At 45.2% G+C, this 23,640-nt stretch overlaps 1 protein-coding gene across 4 annotated transcripts; it reads right to left on the bottom strand.

Annotated features, from left to right (window-relative positions):
* Window positions 1-4,341: 4,341 nt before the first annotated feature.
* On the bottom strand, window positions 4,342-20,206 carry CARD19 (caspase recruitment domain family member 19). 4 transcript variants are annotated; one of them, XM_041467241.1, is made up of 6 exons: window positions 20,055-20,206; window positions 14,680-14,822; window positions 12,687-12,840; window positions 9,263-9,322; window positions 7,627-7,698; window positions 4,342-6,916 (listed from the first exon to the last, which is right to left on the bottom strand). In XM_041467241.1, exons 1-6 carry the CDS (start codon window positions 20,068-20,070, stop codon window positions 6,804-6,806), a joined length of 558 nt encoding a protein of 185 aa, XP_041323175.1. In that variant the 5' UTR covers window positions 20,071-20,206; the 3' UTR covers window positions 4,342-6,803. The 4 variants fall into 4 exon arrangements, with proteins under 4 accessions (XP_041323175.1, XP_041323176.1, XP_041323177.1 ...); XM_041467242.1 differs by lacking the exon at window positions 20,055-20,206 and adding an exon at window positions 17,496-17,565; XM_041467243.1 differs by lacking the exon at window positions 20,055-20,206 and adding an exon at window positions 16,828-16,901.
* Window positions 20,207-23,640: the final 3,434 nt, after the last annotated feature.

Consider the following 23,640-nt stretch of genomic DNA (forward strand, 5'->3'; position numbering starts at 1 on the left):
GCACCAGTTCCTGGAGCAGATTGTGTTTCTGATAAGCCCAAGAGAAGCTGAGCCCAGGTGTATTTCTCAGATCATGGTGCAACTTGAAAAGGGGCTGGGGGAGGCACACCACCACCAGGACCCCAGCACCCAGAGCATGCAGCAGTCTTGCTGGAGCCTGTTAGTATTCACAGGTGATCAACAAAGCCAAATCACAGACAGAAGCTGAGATGTCCCTAGAGAAAGAAGTAAACTGAAATAAATGAGAGAAGGTGCTCCAGGAAGAGATAAATAACAACATGGTCACAGCAGGCCTTAGGGCAGAGTTTCCATCAGACGCTGGGTTGCATCCAAGTGCTGCAGGGTGACAAGTCAGCTCTACCTGGAGTTTCACTCCTCTCCCCATCACTGAGTATTCCCATCCTGACATTGGAACACATGTGGCAGCGGTGGGAGGGCAGAGAGGGCAGAGCTGGCCGAGCAACTCGAGCTGATTGACAGCAGACCGCTCTTGGGCAGGTCAGGAAGCAAACACATATTGTTGGAAGTACATCTACAGCAAAGAGACAGGAAAAAAATGTGGTATATAAAGGCTTCAGCTGTTGGCAAGAATTTCTTATTTTCACACTGATGGAATTATTTTCACTGTATGAAATCACAAAGTCACAGAATCACTGAATCATTTAGGATGGAAGAGAGATCAAAGATAACTGAGTCCAACTTTTGACTGACTCTGTCTGTAAATGACCCCCCTCATCCCCCTTAGTTCATGGCCATGCCAGTGGGAGGGTCACTGATGTGTCAGTGCAGGATAGGGTGTGAAACACAGGATACAATCTTTTCAAGATAATATCTAACCAATAATTATCCAACTTCCTAACAGGGTGGTGACAAAACATTACCTGCCCTCCTATTGGATCTATGGGTTATTTTGAATTCACTTTTCCTCCACAGTCTGTTGAAGGTCTGTTTTCGTGGTTCATTTTATTCCCTTGGGTTCTCATAACAAGAACTATTTACTAACCTGGCTGCCTTCCCAAGAAGAGAGTGCCACAGCTCCCAGTCAGGAACAGAGAGTTATCAATAGATCCTCATCAGGCAAGTCAGGCTTTGTCAGAAATGGAGATGGCAAAAACTCAGGTTCCTTTTTCATTCAGCCTCCTTCCTGATGTTTTCCACTCCTCTTTTTTCCAGTCTTCCAGCCTAGAAGTTGCCCCGCTCCCATTTTAATGGTACAAGTTTCAATTAGTTGAGAGATGAGTGTAAATATGGTGCCCTGCTAGGAAGCACCACACCAGAACTGCTGAAACATTGCAAAACATTTTCACTGGTACCAAAAATATTTGAGAATAAATCAGTTTCATCACTACCCAACATTACCACAGATTTCTGGCATGAAGGATGAAAATAATCTAAACTCTTGGGAAGGCCTTATGTTTCAGATTTGTTCTGGACTTGTGGAAGATATGGAGGGAGACAACTATGTGTCTTTACCCTGAAATAGGAGTTATTTTTTTCTGTGTCAGAAAACATGATTCACCAGGCATGCCAAGGAGAGCATCGCTCAGGAAATAAATGACTGTATCCCCTCAGGCTTCTCCATCCCGTGCAGAGTTTCAAATCCTGGCAACGTGACTTGGGAACATAACTGAACTTCACAAACTGTGTGAAGTGCACTAACTGGGGAGCATTGGGAGCAAGCCACAATGCACCTGTGTGGGTCAATGTTGTCCTTCCTTCGTACTCCATAAAAATTCTTTTTTCTCCATGCTAGTAGAAAAACAGGTTTGAAAACCCCACATCCCACAGCTGCACTGGTAGGATGCCTCACAGCCTCTTGAAGGGACTCTGGTTATCACACACAGAGGTCCTGCAATCTTCAAACCTGATGTCACTGATAATATTTTGCTTAGTTTGCACATCCTCTTCACTTGCAGACACAGGGTGTGACGGAATGATGTGTCTTGTTCATCGTTCATCGTTCCAGAGTCAGGACCAGCCTAGACTCATCCAGGGCTGGACTTCTTCCAGCTCAGAATGAGGAATTTACTTCCTACTTGTTTTCTTATTGACTCTGAGATCACCAAGATGAGTTTCACTCATATTTCACAGGGCTCCTGGCCTGGGAATACCCTGAAAGATATCATTGCAATTCTTTCATAGAAAACTGCTATCTAAATTATTACTATTAATAATTATTACTATTAATACTATTAATAATAATTATTATTTTCTGCTATAAGTTTACCTGTTATACCTGGACTTTGCATTTGGTTCCAATGTGATGTAAGTTATCCCCCTACCTCCTGGCAGAACAGAGTTCTTGCAGAGCAAAGCAAAGTAGCCATGTTAAATTGTCTGTGAGCCAGCTCCAGAGGCACAGGTGAAACAAAATCCAGCTCTATGCAACCATTATGGATCAGGAATATTTAAGAGGCACAGGCATCATTTTTCCAGCTTTCACTAGGAGCTTTTAAAATGAATTAGCTCAGACCCCACAGAGGAGAAACAAGGTCAGTTTTCTCTTTCTGATGCAGCGGAGCGTTCAGCAGGGAGCAGCCACGGGACCCAGCATTATCCCTGCCCGTCCCGGCCGTCGCTGGAAGCGGGGGGCCGGAGGTGAGGCACCGCAGGAGGGCTCAGAGCAGCCTCCGGACAGCGCCCGCAGGGCTGGAGCACTAGGAGACCCCCAGGGTAGCTAAAACCAGGGCTAACAAGGAAAACAAAAAGCCACCTGAGTGTGATGAAATATTTTGCTATGGAGAAGAGAGGATTTGCTGTACATTGTGAGAACACGTCTCGCCTGTGATTTATCCAGGTTTCATGTGCAGCGGCACGCTGGCTGCTGGCACCCGAGTTCACCTGTTACCAGTTCATGAAGCACAGACTGAGTCTGAAACGTTTTTGCTTTACTAGACACAATGTTAAGGATTTATGAACAGCACCATGGCAGAAAGCTTTTCCTTGTGACCACAGTGTAAAGTGGCCTGTGCTCCAAAATGGCAAGGGCAGCTCAGGATTCACCCAAAATATTATTTTATGCCAAAGCAATGGTACTGAATTAACTGGAGCAGTGTTGCCGCATACCTGTCTCATCTCCTGCCTCTGATTCCTTCCTTCCATTTGGCTCTAATAACATCCCTATGAAGTGGGTGAGATGAAGATGGAAAATTACCCCCTCCCCTGAATCCTACAATTTTGTAGTTTCATCAGGCTGTTGTTTCGCTCACATCCAAACCTTGGTGATGCTCTGGTCCCTTCACCTGGTGCCTGGCACAAGGCTGCTCCTGCAGCGGCAGAGGGTTGGGCCATGCTGCCCAGCACAGGTGCCAGCACAAGCACAGCCTCCCACTAACAGCTGCTCCTCTCCCCGAAGGGCACAAACCAGCAGGCAAGGAGGGGAGTCCAGTTCCCACTCATCAGGGAGTCAGTCCACAGAAGGGCACAGGATGAAGAGGATTTCTCCTCCTGATGAAGTTATCTCAGAGGTGTTCCTCCATGACCACTCAGGCTCTGTTCAACAGAATCCAGTGCCAAGCTCTGGGGCTCTTCTTGTCCCCAGAGTCTTGTAGCAGCAGATACAATCCTGGCTGTGGGTTAGTGACTCTACCTAAGGTTTCAAGTTGTGTCAGGGGAGATTTAGATTTGGTATTAGGAAATATTTCTTCATGGAAAGGGCTGTCCAGCCCTGGCACAGGCTGCCCAGGGCAGTGATGAAGTCACCACTCCTGCAAGTGTTTAAAACACAAGTCGATATGGCACTTTAGGACATGGTTTAATGGTGAACATGGTGGTGGTGCCAGATCAGCCTTCATTATATTAAGAGCTCTTTTCCAGCCTGAACAGTTCTATGATCCCATGATTCTCCTGCTACAGCAAGAAGTTCCTTTGGTGGGATGCTCATAGAGGCACCCAGGCCAGCAGTTCCCCCTTACCCAAAGGAACAGGCCAGTAACAAAATGGTCTACATGGTTTTCCTTACATGAAGTCCCTTTTTGGGTGGTCCAAGTAGCACTTCAAATGAACAGTGTGTCAAAGCAAGCACCAGTGTGCCTCCAGGGCTTCAGGGGCAGTGACCCTTGGAATTCCCAAAATGACACAAAATCAAGGATTAACCCAAAGACACACAGTTTTTAAACTGATGAGCCCTGTTTAACTCCAGATCCCTAAACAAGCTAAGCAGAAAAACTGCAATTTTGAAATCAGGTGCAAATGTTAAAAATCCTGGTGCAAATACCCAGAAAAATTTACCCATGAGAGGTGAGAGCCCAGGAGGGGCTGGTCAGCAGCTGCAGGAGGGCAACAACCAAGGGTGCTTTTGCAAGGAAGAGCAGTGCATTAACTACAAGAAAAACAGGAGCATTCTTCTCTCAGATTTTATTTCTATATAATTGACAGCTTCACCCTATTAAAAAAGAAATACATTAATTTCTAAAGGATTCAAGAAGATGTACGTTCAGAGAACTTAATACAGGACACAGGCCCTGTGAAGTGCAGCAAACTGATTCTTGCCAGCACAGCCAAGGCATGGCATAACATGGAGTAACATCTGTGCACACAGAATGGCAGGGAAAAGCATCCACAATGGCACATTTTGACCAAATATGTTTTCAGTTTATTACAATATGGAAAAAATAACAACAATTGAAAGAAACAAAAGGAATAACTTTGTCTTGACAAAGGCACTTTTAACTGCAAACTCCATCCAGCAGCTGTAAAGCAGCCCAGTGCATCCCAGAATGAATCATCACTTCATTCCCATGCCAGCTCATCAGGCACATCATCCTTCACCAAGTCCTTTAAATAGCAGTCTGGCTTTAAACAGAATTGTGCAAATTCTTTGTAGGATCTATCACTTTGCTTCCCAGCTCTCTGCACACAGACAGCCCCGTACTCGGCCTTAACCATTTCCACGGCTCAGGCCAGTACCTGCTTAGCTCCTGTACAAATTCCTGCCCACAGCATGGCAGCCACAGTGTTCACAAGGATGGCCTCCACCTTCGGCATGGAACCACCTACAACCCAGCCAGGACAACTTCCCTGCACAAAGTGTGAACCATGTTCATAAATTAATACCAGCACAGTTTCAGCAGCGAAGGCCAAGCTGTTCTTGATTTGCCAGGAAAACCAGAATTCTGCAGCTAAACAACTCCATCCAAGACCCTGCTTGATTTATTCCCAAGTCTGTAACACTGTTTGTCCAGAAGGACCTGACTCCCATGCAGGTGCACATGTGCTTCCTCCAGGAGCTGAAAATGGAATTATAGCTGTCCATATGTGATGCACAGATGTGCTTGCAGAAAAGCGAGCTCCTGAAAGAAAAATATTCTAAGAATGTCTCCCAGCCTGTGCACATGCCAACTGTATAGGCAGCCTGACATTCACTGTTCAAATTAATAACTGGCACTAATAAAGGAACAGATTGTTTTCTATTCTTTGCTGTTAGGTCCTTTAACACTGGGATGAACCCAGACTTGCTTTTTCTTCCTCCTTCCAGCTCTAACCCTTGGCATAGCTCATTCTGGATTCATTTTTTTCCCTGAGAGACATCCTCATCTCAAGCAACCTCAGGAAGGGAGGAAAATACAGCCCTAGCCATAGTAAATTTTCCTGTACCATACTGGGAAAGAATTCTTCCCCCAGCCCTGGCACAGGCTGCCCAGAGAAGCTGTTGCTGCCCCATCCCTGGAAGCATCCTTTCGAAGCTCTCTAATAGTTTAATATCTTTCTAATATTGTGATGCCCAAACTGCCCCCAGCACTCGAGGTGAGGCCATGCCAGTGCAGAGCAGAGAGGGATAATCCCCTCCCTGGCCCAAATGGCCATGCTGGGCCTGGTGCCCCCCAGAACAGGCATGTCCCCCCTGGCTGCCAGGGCACTGCTGACTCATATCCAACTTTCCATCCACCAGGATTCCCAGGTCCCTTTGCATGGTGCTGCTCTCCAGCATCTCCTTCCCCAGCCTGTCCATACATCCAGGGTTGCACCATCCCAGGTGCAGAATCCAGCACCTTCCCCTTGTAGAACTTCACTGGGTTGGTGATTGTCCAGCCCTCCAATTTGAACAAGTCTCTCTGCAGAGCCTCTCTTTACTTCACTGGGAAAGGGAAAGCTAAATGAATCTGGAACACTTTCTTGGTAATTGCAAGTGCTTCAGGTCAGACATTCCACTCCCTGGAACACCCCATGGGCTGGGATGCAGCCTGCACCAGCTCCAGGGCATTCAAACCAGGGTCAGCAGCTGTGTGAGACCAGGAACAAGGCAGACTGGGATGAGGCACCAACAGGGAATCAGAAGACACAATGAATACAAGGCACACATCAAGGGAACTGGCCCCCATAAACTCTTCACAGGTGCCAGTGCCCACCTGAGCTCAGGCAGTGACTATAAAGGGTCTAGACAAAACAGTTCTGAGATGGAGATCCATTCTTAATAAGGGCTTTGAGTGCATCTTTTCTTAAAAACTAATTCTCATAAAAGGAAGGCCAGAGTTCTTCAAACAGTTGTGATCCTTCATTCCAGTACAGAAAACACATATGCAAACATGGCTTCAGACCCATGCTCACTTAAGAGATCATTTTAAAGCTTGTAATAAAAATATTTTTTATACAAACAATAAATACTTCAAGCATTTACAAAAATAAACGGTCCATTCCCGTAAAGAAGGACATTTAGAGCTGAAATTCCAAATACATCTGGAGGCAAGGCAGTTATTGATTAAGCTAATTGATACAATCTTTGGTATGAGTACAGGACATTTTTATGCACTGTTGGCTTCCTTTGGCCGGTGTACAGTACAGACAAGCAAAGAGACAGCTTTTCCTTAATTTCTTGACATGTCTTCCAAATACAACATACAAATATTTCTAACATGTCTTCCTATAATAATAGGAGAAAAACCCAAGATTCTCCTGGCTCTTCCTATGACTTGCGTTTCTAAAACGGAATGAGAAGAGGAAAAAGAGAAAGTGAACACAGTTAGATTTCATTTCAGCTATAAAGCAGCATCTGCAAAAAATAAAAACCAATTGAAAATAACTCTAGAGGAAAGCCCATTTCCTTCAAATTGTAGAAATCAACTGCCAAGAGAGGCTAACAAGGAATCTGTTCAGATTCATTGCTGCAAGTTGAGAGAGGAAGAGGAGATTGATCAGTTAGGGAAGGGGGCAGCTTCACCCCTGAGCACAGCACTGGATGGTGTGGAGCAGGTGACTGTCAAATCACACAGGGCGTTAGAGCTGGCACCCAGAGCCAGCAGCACAGGGACAGCTGTAGCTGCTGGAACTCAGCAAATCCAGCCAGCATCCCCCAGCCCTGGCCAGGCTTCCACCAGCTCCCAAGGGGTGTGGGAGCCAGAAGGTTTTGGGTCTGTCTCATGACTGCTGGGAGTCACGACCTATTGCTATAGCAACAGGAGTTCACATGACTACTGTATTTAAAAAGTGCCCCTATTTGTGGCATCTTCTGTAGGCAAAATATCCATTATTTATACCTCAGCATGTTCACTGTGCAATTTGTATCCAGAGCTCATTAATGAATGATGACACCTTGACCCACCCTGTTAGGGAGCCCTGTCAGATGAGGAGCCCAGCTTGCTCCATCCCTGCTGAGGGAAGGCAGCCAGGAGAAGCCCCTGAAAAGCTCACCTGAGTTACAGCAGTACCAGAAAAGGGCCAGTCCTGCAGCCACGCTGAAACACGCCAGGAAAAACACTGGGCCTACAGAAAACGGCAAGAAAACAAACTGAGACAGAGCAGGGCAGCAGAAGTTTAGCTCAGTTCACAAATCACCAATTGCTATCAATATGCATAATTAAGCATATTCAAATGAAGCTAACATATTCACAATTCTGTATGTTCTGTAGCTAATGTACTGTGAAGCACATTTATTAGCATAAATTAATTTTTACTACAGTTGCTTTGCCACCATTGCCTGTTCCCCTCTGCTCATCCAGCTACAGACTACGGTATTTAAGGAAAAGTATCCAAACCAAATCTCCTGGAAACTGCCTGCCTGGAATTACACACAGTTTAATGGTGATGGTCAGTACTGATGTTCAGTAAAACCTTTCTAATTCATACTTATCCACTGACAAAACAGTATGAAGATTTGTATCTGCTTCTTTATTACCTAATACTCTATTTGCAGTTACTATGTCACTAGAAACAAAGATACAATTAAATGACACATCTACTTGTAGATACAATTAAGCTACACTTCTCAATTTAAGGACAAGCGTACTGCCTCAGTGAATTCCTGGAGCTGACTGCGTGGACAAGGACATTGGAAAAACAGCAAAGGAGCAGAGATTTGGTTGCTCTTTGGCATGTAACCTCCCAAGGAGGATGCCTAGTGGCCAAACAATCTCTAGTCTGAGGCCAGGTCAGAAAAAAAAAGTAATAAGTTAAAAAAAAAAAACCAAAACCAAAACAAAACAAAAAAAATCAACAAAAAAACCCCTACTTCATTGTCTTATTTCCAAGCACTTTCTCTGCAATGTGTAAAGCCTGAACAGCAGTTTGGTTCAATATTCATGGAAACACCACCACCACAGACAAAAATATACATTGAGTTAAACAGTGTTTCTGCTACTTATTTCAGTTTTCTCTCAGGAACCTGCAAAAAAGGCATAATTCATAGAAGGTGTTTTGAATCTCTCATTATTGTATCTAAATCTCTAAATAAAATACTGAACTTCAATGATACAATAGTTCATTATAAATGGTGAGAACTCTTCAACTTTATTTGAGATCTTCCTTTTCAAAATATCCTACCATGAAAAAAATATTTGTCTCTATAATCTAGCATTGAACAGAGGAAGGTGAAACTAATTAATACGTTTTCCTAAGGAAAATATATTTAAGCTTTTCCTTCCTTTCTGTCACTGCTTTCAAATGACTTGTAGTTAAATTGAGAACTTAAAAAAAATTGAAAAAAAAAAAGAAAGTCAGATCAAAAAGTTATTGGTGGCCTTATGCAAAATGAATAGACCTTACTGTTCAGGTATTGAAGAAATCGCAGGAAATTAAGAGCTTAGCTGTAATAGTGTAAGTAATACCATTGTAAATATTGATTAAACTCTACAGTCTCTTCAATTTCCTGGCACTGGTTTCCTCAACAGTAACTCAGTACATTTTCCTCCATTAATTCCACTTAACTTGTGACAGTAAAGACATCATAAGCCAAAGTAGTTGCTATATGCAGTGCAAATTACATGATATAATAAATTGCATCATAATCTGCAAAGCCATTCCATCCGGTGACACTGTATGATTTATTTACCCCTGTCATTTAGCATATATTGCTCCTTGTCAGTGTCTATCTCTGTGGGATCTGAGGTTTCTAGAAATAAAAGCAACACATGAAAAGTTAGTATTCAGCTCAAGCAAACAAACATAATCAGCACATGCAAAATGGTGCAAAACACCACATTTCAGAAAAATATCCCATATTGACATAAAGTATTAACCCCTCCAATGGTAACCCATTGCTAGAGTTAAAGCTGAACTGACCAAAAGACATAGGCACAGAGTCACCTGAATGCAACTACAAATAGCTGCAGCCCCACCTCTGATCTACTTAAGAACTGACCACATAAATAACATTACACTTTCTTCCTAAGTTAGGAAAGCAGGAGATAATCCTTCACAATACCAGTGAAGTTTTCATTGCAGTTTTCATTGCAATACATACAAACTCTTTGTTAACAGATGCACTAATCTGAAAACACCTCCATAATTTAATGTATCACTATTCTTTGTTCTTGAGCAAATCTCCAGGCATTGATGTATTAGCAGGTAAAGCACATAGAAAAAACTTGTTGGTGTAGATTATTTACTAAATGCAGGTCTCAGCTGAACACATGCCCAGCTTCTTTAAAACTCTGTAGGTTCTACATGCTAACATGTGGCACAAGTAATTTCAGCCTCCATCTTTCTGCAAATTCTAATAGAAAAGGAGACTGGCCTTAGGACAAGGTGTTCAGTAGTTTCCAGTCTGGGCAGAAAGACCCTTTCAGAGCTGCCTTTGCCACACAGATGTGGAGAATATGCTGTCTGCAGAAGGGGGATGCACAGCTGTCACCAGACATGGCAGAGGAGTGACTTTCCATAACACATCACTGATGTGCAACACTGTTTTAGCCAAACCTTTCTGTAATCATGCAATCACAGAATCATAAAGGTTGGAAGAGACCTCTACGATCACCAAGTCCAACTGTCAAAGGGCTAGGAGGGTTAAAAAAGGAAAGGAAAAAAAGTAAGAGGTCTGAATCTGTCTGTCAATAGGGAAGAATTTAAGACTGATTGGTTTAAACTGCTCTCCTTCTTTCACATGACACCAGGATGTAGGAGAGGTGCCTCGAAAACTGCCCTGTCCACCCAGACTGCGACAGGGCAACACCCATCTCCCCTGCTAAGGATATCCCTCTCAGTGGGGGGACAGGGCTTGGCCCTGGAGCAGGACAGAAGCATCTGGTGCCCTTTGCTGTGAAGCCTGAGAGTCACCGGAGCAGCAAGGACTGCTGCAAAGCTTCCATGAGCTCAGTGTGCCCCTAACAGCCCCACCCAGCCTGCCCCTTTGAGGAGCTGATGGCCTTCCTAGAAATTCCAGCTAGGAAATCCTCACATTGCACAGGAGGGCACAGACAAATCTCTGCCACTCCTATCACTACGTGGGGCTGATCCGAGCCTTTATCCTTTAAGTCTATGTCAGCATGAAGAGAAATAGAAACATTTTCTGAGTCCCTTGGAAACTCCCGTTTGCTTCAACAACTCCGAGGCTGCCCATACCGTGTGCCTTACCCCCCCTCTAGTGGGAATGTTCAGACATTACCAGACACTTCACTGGCAATTTACACTTCAGGCAAAGAAATTTTGTTCTAGCACGAATTTTAAAGCTGTCTTAAAAATGAAAAAGAAATATTTGAAAGGATTTCCTCTGCTGAAAAAAAATCTGTCCTATGTACGTAGCTGCATGTAATCTATTACAGAACTACGGATTTCATCCACGAACCATCCATGGTTCATCCATGTCCTCACTGATAATTTCTCCAGGTGTTTGTAATGCTGCTTGTTTCAGCTCAGCCTGCATTTAGAAGAAAAGCCCTATGTTAGTAATTCTCCTTGCTCTTCATATTTACAAATTCTAGTGTCAGTTCTGTAAATGCTTTGTGCTAAATTTAACAACTGCTAAGAGCATTATAGAATGATACCATGCTTTGAGTTGGAAGGGACCCTGAAAACCACCCAGTTCCAACCTCCTGCCATGGGCAGGGACACCCTCCACTGATCAGAGTGCTCAGGACCCCACAGATCTTGGCCTTGAACAGCCCTTCCAAGACACTTCCAAGAAGTAACATTCAAGTAACAAATTGTGCATGTTGGAGGTCTGAAGGATAATGCCTTAAATATTGAAAATGTCCAAGTTCACTTCAATGAAAAGTTACTCCTCATATCAATAAAGGAGCTTTTCCTGAAGCATAAAGGTGTTTGCAGTTTTAGCTTAAAAAGCTGCACAGATGTTTCTTCACCATTCAATCCAGAATGCAGACATTTGTTTTAATTACAGAACTCTAAGAAGCAGCAAGCATATTAACACAATCATCTCAATATTTATTTCTTAGGTCAACAGAAAGAAACTGCCGAACCTCAGCACACATCCTCACCCTTCTGAGGATAGTAACATGAAAGAGTGTACCAAGAAAATAGAGAATTTAATGACTTTTGATGGTTACTGAAGTCAGCAGTTTGCAGCAGGAGCAAAACTGTTTTCAGGTGCCACAAAGAGCTGTATGTTTAACGTGAAGCACTTCTAGCACAGGTATTTGCTATGCAGAGTCTGAACATGAGAAACCCTAACCCTGCCTACTCATGGCTACCTGAGGAAAGCTTGGAGTCACCACATAAATCGTGCAAGGATGAGCACGTTTCTGCTCTAGCTAAAAGTGAAAACATCCCACAGACACTATCCAAGTCTCCTTCTAAAGACACATTTTCAAAAATGGCTTGTAAAATGTGCTACTGAACATTAAAAAAGCTTCAACTCTTAAACACCAAAACAGTAGTGAAATTTTTCTTCTTAGTGACTACACCAAGACTTCTCAAACTGCTCTTGATTCATAAAGGCTGTCTGCTAACTGACAGTCAGCCTGGCAGAAAAACTTGTTTTTTGACCTCTACCAAAGTAAAAATGACAGATCCAAGACAATTTGATTGAAGAGCCTGTTCTTCAAAGTGCACAACTTCTGCAAGGTGAACATCAGATCAAAGCGCTGCCTTCAAGCTGCTGCGAGGCTCAGTCAGTTGGGATTGGGGCTCATCTGAGATTCTGAGGCAGGATGGGCCCAGACTTCCCCAGTTCAAAAGGGTTCAGTTATGGATGTGGGGTAACTCTGAAGCCTCCCTGTGCAGACAAGAAAATGGTCCTCCACCAGTTTGTGCTGGGTAGATACAAATTGCTTCTTTCAAAATGAAAGACAAAATGAAGGAAATTACAATTTTACATTACAAAATCGCCTTACAGCGTTTGGAAAACTCAAGTCAGAAGGAATTAAGGTATACCCTAAAAATTATTTAAGTAACTTGTTTATTTGTATTATTTATGACCTGTTTAAGTTGTTTAAATGACCTAGACTACATCTGAAATTAGGTTTTGTAATACACTGGTGAGGAAATCTACAACTGAATCAACTTACAAGTCAACTTACTTAAGATTTTCCTGCTTGGCAGGTCATTAAACAGCTGTTCAGCATTGATCTGCAGAGCCCTGTAAAACTCCTGACAGTGTCTGTCTCCTTTCTTTTGGAGGTGTTTTAACAGATCTGAGAGCCTGGTATGGAGTGATGCCTTTGGGTTCCTGAACTGCAAGAGAAAAGCACCCATCAGAAAAGAGATTAAAACAGAAGAGAGATTAAAAGATCAATTTTACATCACTATGCCGGTTATGTAGCTTCTGTATGGAGCTTCTTTGATTTTACTAAAAGAATGGACCAAAAAGGGAAACCTAAAAAGGACATACATGCACTGCACAGCCCTGAGTTCCATGTGGTCAGCACTGTCTGGTGGAGAGCATACTGTCTCTGTCTCTCCTTCTGCTTTTTTCTGTCCCAATCAAGTGAAAGGCACTCAGCATTTGATGTCTTCCCTGCATCCAAGCTGCCACGGCACTTGCTATTCTACAGTTTCATTCTGGCAGCTGTAGATAGAATATTTCAGCAAATTGTATAATTTGAAATAAAGTTTGATGCTTTCAAGTTTGCCCTTAGCTGCCTAGTAATGATCCCCAAAAAGGCACTTTATACTGCTTATCCTAGTCCCAGTACTGGAGTGTTCATCATCCCAAGATCTCGTGTTTCATGGTTTTTTATTATTTCCAGCCAATTAACTGTTGTATGCCCACTTCAACAGGCACAAATTCCCATTACTCAGGTTGGCAAACAGTTGCAGTGGGAAATACCTTTTTTCTGTAGTGCTAAACGCAATGAGTATTAGGAGACCTTACAAGGAGAAGGAAAATGCATCCCTAGCCTTACACATCAAACTGTTTTATTTAAAAAACATCCAAAGCCATTCTCAGCAAAACATCATATTTCACAGCAGCACAGTGGAAAACCTTTGTAGCTTACTGAGTTAGAAACAATTGCTGCTTGAGGGGGACAAGAATGCCACAGATTTTACACAATACTGCTTATGCTGACAAAATTCCCACAGGGTCTACCAGATACAGCTGAGATTATAAGCTTCCTAAACATTCAATAAAGTTGACACAAACTTGCCTGAATCCATTAAAAAGCAGTTCATTTCTGCCACAAATCACGTTTCAGATTCTTTATGGGTTTATTTTGAAGCTCTTGAGGGAAGGTGGCAAGACTAGCTCAGTAAATGATCTAGCTCTACTCTACACCACAAAACACTAATGGTCCCCATGAAGTTTGATTATGGTAGAATTGAACCTATTTTTCCTGATGTTAAAATACTGATACGCCAAAACTCTGTGCAGACATGAAGCTAGCAGAGGGCAACTACAAACTATTACAGAAGCTCTTAGCTGACTTTAATTTGTCTCCACACAAGATTAGAAGCTTTTTCTCCCTAAAAAGAGCTACCCATTTTTGAAAGCTTCACATCAGGGAGGGTGGCCTTCCTCCATACATGGTGGCACCACTGCATCTGATACTATTAACTCCACCCACTTCCCACAGCTTCACACTTACTAGTGGGACTAACACTGCCCCCCACTTCTCCACCAATACTTAAAATTATTAATTGGTTACCAAAACTGATTGAGCTAATATAGATGATTTTGTGGTCAGAGATGGATGCAGCACAAATCATTTGGTGTGCCACTCCACACCACCTCATGGGAGGAGACAGACACTCCAGGCCTATGGTCACAGGACAGGTGCCCTCCTGCCCACGGACTGGCTGCACGATTGCGTGCCCCTGGTCATGGCAGGGACTGTGGCATTAAACTGCTACTGAAGAGAGCATTCTCTCCCATGACCACTTGGCACAGGGAACGTGCCAGCCCTGTGACTGCTCCTCTTACATGAGATGCCAGACACAACTGGTCAGCAAGCAGGAGGTGAGGCAGGTTGGCTGCATGTGACACCAAGAGTTGTGTCAGGAAGAGGGCAGCTGGAGTAGTGACCTACAGAATCAACACAACAGTCAGAGACACAGCAAAACTCCTCAAATTACCTTTTCTGCTTCTTCATTGGTAAGAATTTGGGGATAGACTCTGTTAAGCTGAAGAACAATTTTATCAACCACTTGCTCATTCAGTCGGCTAGTGCTTGTGAGGAAATACATGTCATGCTGCAGCCGATGACAATACGACTGATCTAGAGATAAAATAACACAGAAGAAACCACAGCAGTTAATTAATAAGCCATTTTTAAATTCCACACATTTCATTTTCCTACCAGAGATTAAATAGCTAAAATAAAATTAGCACCACCACCTAATATTAGCAAGCTGAACTATCTGTTAGGGAAACATAACACTGCCATGTGCTTTCAAAGACTCATCCACTTGAAATTACACAAATCAGAAGTTCTGACTGGTCACTCCTACTGCCTCTCTCCTTCCAAAGGGAGAAGGCTATAAATCATTTAGAAGTCAAGCTCTGATGGATATTTAATCAAATACAGCCTTAAAGTTAATAAATCACTGAAGATAAATTCTCTATCACTTATGAAGTCAGATTACGACATTTAAGGCACCTGCAAGATGCTTCTCCCATCCAATGTGATGCTCTCATGCTGCTCTTGGAAATAACAAGGCTCATAAAAAAACATATCATACATGACCATAAGGTGCCAGACTGTCTGCTAGAGCACCTGCAGAAAAAACATCAGGGACACCCTTTTGTAAGTTCTTCAAACAGGGAGTTTGTCAGACACAATTCCCAACAGAGGAAGGGATGTGCCAGACTCTGGCAGCAGCCAGAATGTTGGACAAACCCTTGCACTCCTGCTTTATACGCCTGTGGTGAGGTATGTGGGCCCTGAAAGCTGTCACTGGCACAATGCAAACCAGAACTTTCAAGTTATAGTGGTTGCCAAAAATCCCTTTGTAATTTTGTTTCTGCTTAACTGTTTTTAGCATAAAAACCCTAATGTTGCTTTCTGTACAAGAAACATCAAACAGGATTTTGTTTGTCACAATCCCCTGCATACATTTCTTCATTATCTACTTTCACTGCCTTTCTGGATAAAGCCACAGGGCCCTAAGGAGCTGCACTGCCACTTCATATTTATCACAATAAATTAATAAATACAGCTGCATTTCAAATTTGTAGGCTGAGATCAGCCCTTCCTTGCCACGCTGCAACATGCAAGCACTCTCATCCACCCCTGGGCCCTGGGAGCTGCCAACCACCTTCAGTCAGGGAGGTACACACTCCCAATTAATAACTCCACTAATATTTACATAAGGACTCTGCACACTGTCTCTGACACCACTGTATCTTTATTATGGTTTCATCTTTAGTTTGTTTTCCCCTTAAAAGCCTTCCTAAGTTTATCAAGAAAACAAACAGAATCATTAAGGAGATAAATTTAAATACAACAGACACAAAACCCAGTGCAGCTCTCTGATGTTCTCTGTAAAGCACAGAGCTTGCAAACATCCATTCCAGAAACCTCAGTGGTGTCTGCTGTGCACTGCAAACACGAGCTGCTACTTCCTGTAAAACTCCTGGGTGATTTTCATAAACATTGTACAGGAAAGCTGGCAACCAAAACCTGGAAGGTTTGGATCTGATGATCAAACCACTTGTATGTGTCCATGACAACTCCTTCCAGAAGCATCTCAGGAAAGAGGAAAAAGTCTTTCAACAAAATGTTAGCTTAACACTAATTTAGTTTTGCCTTTTTCCCTTTCAAGACCCTAAGAAAGGGATGCCAAGGATTTAAGAAGGAGACTGGCTGCAGAGAGATGGTCTTGAGATGATGAGATGACACTGGTTATCAAATGTACCCACGAAGACCAACTGGCCTGCTCTGGGCTGAAAGGATGACAGAGAGCTGAAAAACAAGATGCTACCCTCCTCTGCTACTCTCACACACTGCCACGTGCTACTGGGGAGTTACCAGAAGTCAAGGGTCTCTGACAGCAAGTCAAGAGAATCACAGAATCATTTAAGTTGGAAAAGAACCTTAAGACAATTGAGTCCAACCATCAATCCAGTATCACCACATCCATATGTTTTTTTGAACATTTCCAGGGATGGTGACTCCACCACTGCCCTGGGCAGCCTATAGCAGGCCTGGGCAACCCTTTCAACGAATAAATTTTCCTTAATATCCAACCTAAACCTCCTCTGGTGCAACCTGAGGCTGTTACCTCTCATCTTGGCACTTGGTGCTTGGGAGGAGACTGACGCCCACCTGGCTACACCCACCGGTCGTCAGGGAACTGTAGACATCAACAACTGCAGTGAGCAAAATATTAAAAAGCATTTGATACTAGAGTGTGACATTTGGTTACACACAGTCCCAGTCCTCCAAGCTCCATATGATGGCCAAAACAACCGCGCCCGAGTCACCACGATAACTAACCTGCGTGCTCCCCAGGTGTAGTGCACAACACCAGCGAGCTGGATGGAGGCTGGGAGTAAACAGCAGATTTCGCTGCCACACAATACGCAGCCAGTGTGCCAGGGTGTGAAACGTGGCACTGCCCGGACACATCGGACACACCAGGCCGGGGCTCCGCACGCCCCTGCCGTCCCGAGCCCAGCCCAGCCCCGCCCGCCCGTGAGGGGCCCAGCCCGAGAGGGGCCCGGCCCGAGAGGGGCCCAGCAGCGCTGCCCGGGCCGGACCGTGCCCCAGAGCGGCCACTCCGACCCACGGCCGGGCCGCGGCCGCGCACCAAACCGCCGGGGCCACCGCGGGGCGCGGGGACACCGCGACACCGGCGCTGCGGCCCCGGAGGCTCCGGCCGGGCCTGGGAGCGCGGCGGCGCTCACCATGCCGCCGAGGGTCCCCGGAGCCTGCCCGTCCCGCACTCACCGGCCATGGCAGCCTCGGCCCCGCCCGGCCCGCGGGCTGCGGCCTTCGGACGGCGGCCTTCGGCCTTCCTGCCGGGCCGGGGCGGGGCGGACGGCGCTGGGCACCGCCTCCCGGGCCCGGAGGTGGCGGGGGAAGCGCGGAGCGGGGGGAGCGGAGGGCAGGGCCGCGGGTAGCTGGGGCGGTTCCCCCGTAGCCCACACCGGTGCTCCCATCGCCTTGACCTTCGAGGTAAAACACTTCTTCAAATGTCTGTGCTCACCAGCCCGTCCCATGTAGAAGCATGAATTTACACTTGCACAGACACGAGTTTTTAAACAATTAATGCATGATTAGTAAAGCCGCAATTTCCTTTTCCGGAAGAAATTACACTGTCCAAAATACTATGTCTACACCTTCACAACATCCATGTAGAATTTATGTTTTCATTGTGCTGCAGCACAACACGCATTTAAGTGCAGCTGAACATGTAAGGTACATTGGGCAGGTAGTGACTCAAGCCTAAGGAGCTCTCATAGAAAAAGTTTCAGTGAAGCACGTAATTAATTGGGATAGTTAACTTTGTGAGTGAAAAAGTACAAGCAAATCTGTGGATGTAAAACCTGCTATTTGCCCCGAATTTCATCAACAATTAATTGTCTAGCAAGGAATGGAAGAGAATATGCCTTGCTATGGATAAATGCTGCAGAGGATTAAAGCATTGTCAAATGCTGTGACATTCATGGTGCATGTCCTTGAGAAGATCAGTAGAGTATAGACATCCTGAGTTTATCCTATCTACCCTCCGGAATCCAGACCTTCCTAACAGCATGAAAATACATCTTAAAATTAGATTAGTATTATTGCACATGGAGACCTTGATCACGCCTGCATTGGTGTGATTTTGGCAATGTATTTTAGTAAAGAAACGGGAACCTTGTGAAAAGAAACTTGGAATTTTGTAATTCCTTTTGTGATATATTTTAAGGCTATTTTGGATGGGGTTGAGCTGCCTGGTACAGTGGAAAGTACCCCTGCCCATGGCAGGGGTTTGGAACAGGATTATCTTTAAGGTCCCTTCCAATCCAAACCATTCTTGTACTCTGCAATTCACTTCCACATGTATATTAAAACATTACAGCAAGACGGGTTGCCTAATATGAAGAAGCAGTGGGAGAATGCCATGCTGATGATTTGTTTTTATGACCCCTTTATACCCTGTGAATTCATTGCATTTTGTGCTCTGCTAAAAAGTTTCCCTGGAAACTTTTAGAAATTTTAGAGGCTTTAAATTTAAAAGCTTTTAGAACTGTTTAAACTACTGGAATCTAAACCATAAAACAGAAAACCTGGTAATCTTAGTGTGATAGGGACTGAAATCTCTAAATCTAAATGTTTTTCATCACACTAATTCAAAGCACAGTGAGTGAAATGGAAGCGAAAATCAATCCCTCAGGAAAACTGCGATGTACAGTGCCACACTGCCTGGAGATATTTTTGTCCTGCAGACTCAGATAAATACACAAGAAGCAGAGGTTAAACATATCTCCTCCTCATGGCCGTGGCACGCAAGACCTCTGCAGCAGGATCGCTGTCAGGTTCGCTCTGCACAGACGGATCCTTGCGGAGCCACACCTCCACAGCAGAGGCCGCCGCCGTGCCCGTGCTCCCGGGAGGGCTGGCCCCGAACGCCCTCCCTTGGTGACAGTCACATCCCGTGAGAGCCACAGCGGGCAGTGGGGCTGGCCCCGAACGCCCTCCCTTGGTGACAGTCACATCCCGTGAGAGCCACAGCGGGCAGTGGGGCTGGCCCCGAACGCCCTCCCTTGGTGACAGTCACATCCCGTGAGAGCCACAGCGCGCAGCGGGGCGGGGAAGCCGCATCCCGGCCGCGGTGACGGCGAACGACGCGAACAGCGAGGCGAGAAAGGCGCCCGTCAAACCGCCCCGGGGCGAGCGAGCCCCCGCGGCCGGGCAGAGCCCAGTGCCCTTCCAAAACTCTGATTCGTTCCAGAGTTGTGCCTCCGAATTTAGCGGCCATGCGAAGTGACCTGCACGACGTTTTATTTCCCAGCAGACTGATTTCCTGCTTAGCTAATCTCAAAAGCCAGTACTGTTTCCCCCCGCTAAAGCGACCGATTTGTTTATTTGACTGAATTATTCGACTTAGTAAATGGCAGCCTTGTCCTGGCAACATTATCATGTAGTGTTTTGTTTTATCTCTTAACTGTTGGATCACAATACGCTTTGTTGTTTTCCCACCGCCAGAGGACTGAATCTCTTTAGCAACAAATTAAATCTAGATAGCACAAGCAGTTCCTCTAACAGTCTTTCTTTGTGCTTAAGAAAATACAATAAAGTATTTATTAAAAGGTCAGATGGCGCACTAGGCTCCCTTCAGTAAGTTTCAGTCAATAATTCACAAAAACCAGCTCTAAGAAGGGGGAGAAATGTGAAGGCAGTGACGGGCTGGCCACTCCCGTCAGAGCCACTGCCCCTCTGTCCTTGAACTCCTGTTCCCACAGATTTGCACCTTTCAGACCCTTGTTTTGCTCAAATTCCTCGTTACAAATGTGCACTTACAGCTTCTGTAGAGCATGGTCCATCGGTTTCAGGGTGGGTGTGTGCCGTACCCGGCACACGTCCCACGCGGAGCGGCCGCAGGGCAATTCTCCTTGACGGGAGAAGCGGAGGTCACGGGCAACTTGGAGAAGCGAAAGTAAACAGGGAGGGAGCGAGTCCAGCTGTGACAGCCGGCAGAGCTCCGCCGGGAGCGATGGGCGGCTGCTCCTCTGCGCCTGGCAGTCAGCAGCAATTTGCTGGTGATTTTAGGGGACGTGTAATTAGCTCTGAAAACCAAGATGTTTGTTTGTTCAGAGCTGTGAAGGCTTTTTGTGTGTATGCTAATAATTTCTAGAGTTGCTTTGCATATAAAATGGGTTATTTTCCAATCTTATTTATATAGTCAGAGTATGATTACTGGTATGATTACTTTGTTGGCTAGAAGGAGATGAAGAAAAAAGTTCTCTGACTCCAAACACAAAAGCAGAAGCTGTGCTTCAAATTCCCAGCTCTTTATTCCTAACCAGTTAAGCCAAAGCGTGAAATGGGAACAGAACTGGCTCGGATGAAACTTCCCCCAGAGGGTGCTGGCACTGCCCAGGCTCCCCAGGGAACGGGCACGGCCCCGAGGCTGCCAGAGCTCCAGGAGCCTTTGGACACCCTGCCAGGGATGCCCAGGGTGGGGTTGTTGGGGGGTCTGGGCAGGGACCAGGGGGTGGACTCCATGATCCCTCGGGGTCCGTTTCAGCTCAGGATATTCTATGACAGCCTGGAGCACCCACAGGTCTGGAAAGCCCTGGTGAGTTTTAACTTCCTGTATATTCACCTCGTACCTGGCAAATTACACACCCCTGGTTCTGCTCTGATACCTTATCACTGCAAATTTTAACAGCATTAGTAAAACAAGAAGTTGATGCAGATAATGAAAAAATTATGTATCTGGCACAAGGGAATAATGGGCATGTAGAATAAGTCCATGTATACTGATCACAAATAGTCCTGGTAAATCTTGCACAGATTCTGGAGAATGAACAACCAGCTTCACAAACATGTTCAACACTGCACTTGGCTCCTTATCTAAAGCACAAATCAAATTGTACCCATGAAAAAAATACTCAGCTAATTATTTAAAAGAAACCCAAACAAGAGAATTCTTTGAAGATAGGAAGCAAATAAAGCTGTCAGAGCATCCTCCCCTTAAAAGAGGTGTGTAAATAAACAGTTGACTGATTTGGCAAACTGACATTCTGCAAAGCTGTGGGAAGGGAACAAAGCCACTTCAGGTACACGTCCTCACATGAAAGTCATCTCTGTGCCAGCTCTGGGCCTCATCTGACCCCCACAGTCAGGAATGAATGAGAGGATGGTGTGCAGCCTGTGTGAAGTAAAGCCCAGTACTGGGCATGGGTTAGTGCAGGTCCCTTAGACTTCTTGGGGCATCCTTGAAGGAGAGTTGCTGGGGTGCGATGGTCCGCTCAGATGGGCGGATGGCTTTATCTTTTGTAAAAGGAATTGTGGGGATTTTAGTTGTTGTAGTCATAGTCTTGTTTATGTTTTCCTGTTTAGTTAAATGTTTACAGAAATCCATAGGAGAGGCCTTTTTAATAAATAAAGAAAGGGGAGTTGTGGAGGCCTGTGGGCCTGCTAGGGGACTTCATGGGGCTATGCCCTGGAAGAATGTCCCCTAAACTTTAACCTCTCCCACGGACTCCTGTGACATGCTGTCAGTCAACCCCAGTGCCACTCCCGCTGTTGGTCCCTCGGCCGTTCAACCGCCTGTTAACCATGTATGATCAAGGTTCTAGCAGTCTCTGTGTTTCTGTACCCTCGTTGGTCTGTACCCCTGTCTGTTTACCCTTGTGTTTCCCTTTGGTCACTGTAATCCTGTTCTCACCCACACCTTCAGGTGACTGGTGGTTGCTGTTGGTTCTGCCCCTTTGTACCAGTTCATAGTCCTGGACCCTCCACCTCTCCTTGTCTTCATCCCTGGACCCTTTCAGTGTGTGGATGAAATAAACTACCACCAGAGACCTGTAAAAAGACTCTCCCTGCCTCCACTGTCTCACATAACCAGCTGCTGCGTGTGTGTGGTATTTGCTGTGTGCTTCGTGGAGTGCGCTCCTTGTGGAGACCCTTCAGGAAGGTTTCAGCAACCTACCATCTGCCCATGCTGCAACATGTTAGAGGCCACTGCAGACTCCAGCTCATAGACACAGCATAAGTCCTGTGGGAAAGACTTCTGTGAGCAGTGTGCAAGTCATCAGTTTTAGAAAATACACAAGGAAATGCAAGTGATCTGTAGAAGAATTAAGAGCTTGAATTTAGCTGGAACCACCGGACAGCAAACATTTAAGGGTTACAAGGTTTTAAATGTCTATTTTAGAGTCTCAGCTGCTTTCATCTCCTTCCCACACAGCACTTACTTCCCTTCTGACAATAAATTATGTTTGCACGAGCAATAAAGCTAACTCCAGGGGGTGCAGCCATCAGAACTAAGCACAGTCCCAGAGGGAGCCAAGCCACAAATCTTTCACAAACAGTTTGGGTGTTGCTTCCTTATCTTGGTGTAACTTTGCTGCCTCTTCGGTTAGCTGCCCAAATAAATGATAGTCATTTAGCTCTGGCACAGCGACAGTGAATCTACTTGCCTTCTGGGATGCTTCCCATGGCTGCCAGCATCCCTGGCAGCTCAAGGGTGCACTTTTTGTCCCATCCAACATTACTCAGCTTCGCCTCATGCAGAACAGGAGCCAGGCTGTCTGCTCACACAAAGTGTTGACCCAAACATCCCAACAGGGAATTTATTTCACTTGCAGTCATATTACTGCATTTTAAAGCCACATAATAAAATTAAAACATCAGGAAAGTAAATAATGGAATTCTGTGAACATAATCATAGAAATGGGAAGAGGCAGGAAATTCAAAGGAGCTACAGAGAGGCAGGATCAAGGACATCTTGGCCACCCTTCACATGTGTACCTTAGGCATAATACTGCCAGCAGGGCAGAACACCTCCCTCCCATGCCTATAACTCTTTTTAATCCTAGGCTGAGATGTATCTTCTTTGTGAAGGACTTGTTTAACCATTTGTTCTACCCTTCTAGGGATCAGAGAAATCCTTCCATTCTGGTACTTTTGAGGTTCTCTTCTCTCGCCTTATTAAAGTTAGATTTGCCCTTTTCCATTTTCTAAGGGCCAGGCACTCACCACCCTCTCAGACAAGAATTTCTTTCCTGTATCTCATCTAACCTTCTGGCAGTGGGGAACCATTCCCCCTTATTTCCAGTCCCTCTCCAGCTCTCCTGGAGAGGCCCTGCAAGGGGCTCTGAGCTCTCCTGGAGCCTTCTCCTCTCCAGGTGAGCACCCCCAGCTCTCCAGCCTGGCTCCAGAGCAGAGGGGCTCCAGCCCTGGGAGAAACTTTGTGGCCTCCTCTGGACTCTCTCCAACAGCTCCATGTCCTTCCTATGCTGGGGCCCCAGAGCTGGACGCAGAGCTTTGTTTGAGATCCTACCCAAGCAGAGCAGAAGGACAGAACCATCTCTCTTGACCTGCTGCCCACACTGCTGGATAGAGAAGCTGTCTGGGTCTGACAGGTGACTGCAAACTG

The sequence above is a fragment of the Pyrgilauda ruficollis genome, unplaced genomic scaffold (genome assembly GCF_017590135.1).
Source record: "Pyrgilauda ruficollis isolate IOZ18807 unplaced genomic scaffold, ASM1759013v1 scaffold203, whole genome shotgun sequence".
NCBI lineage: Eukaryota > Metazoa > Chordata > Aves > Passeriformes > Passeridae > Pyrgilauda > Pyrgilauda ruficollis.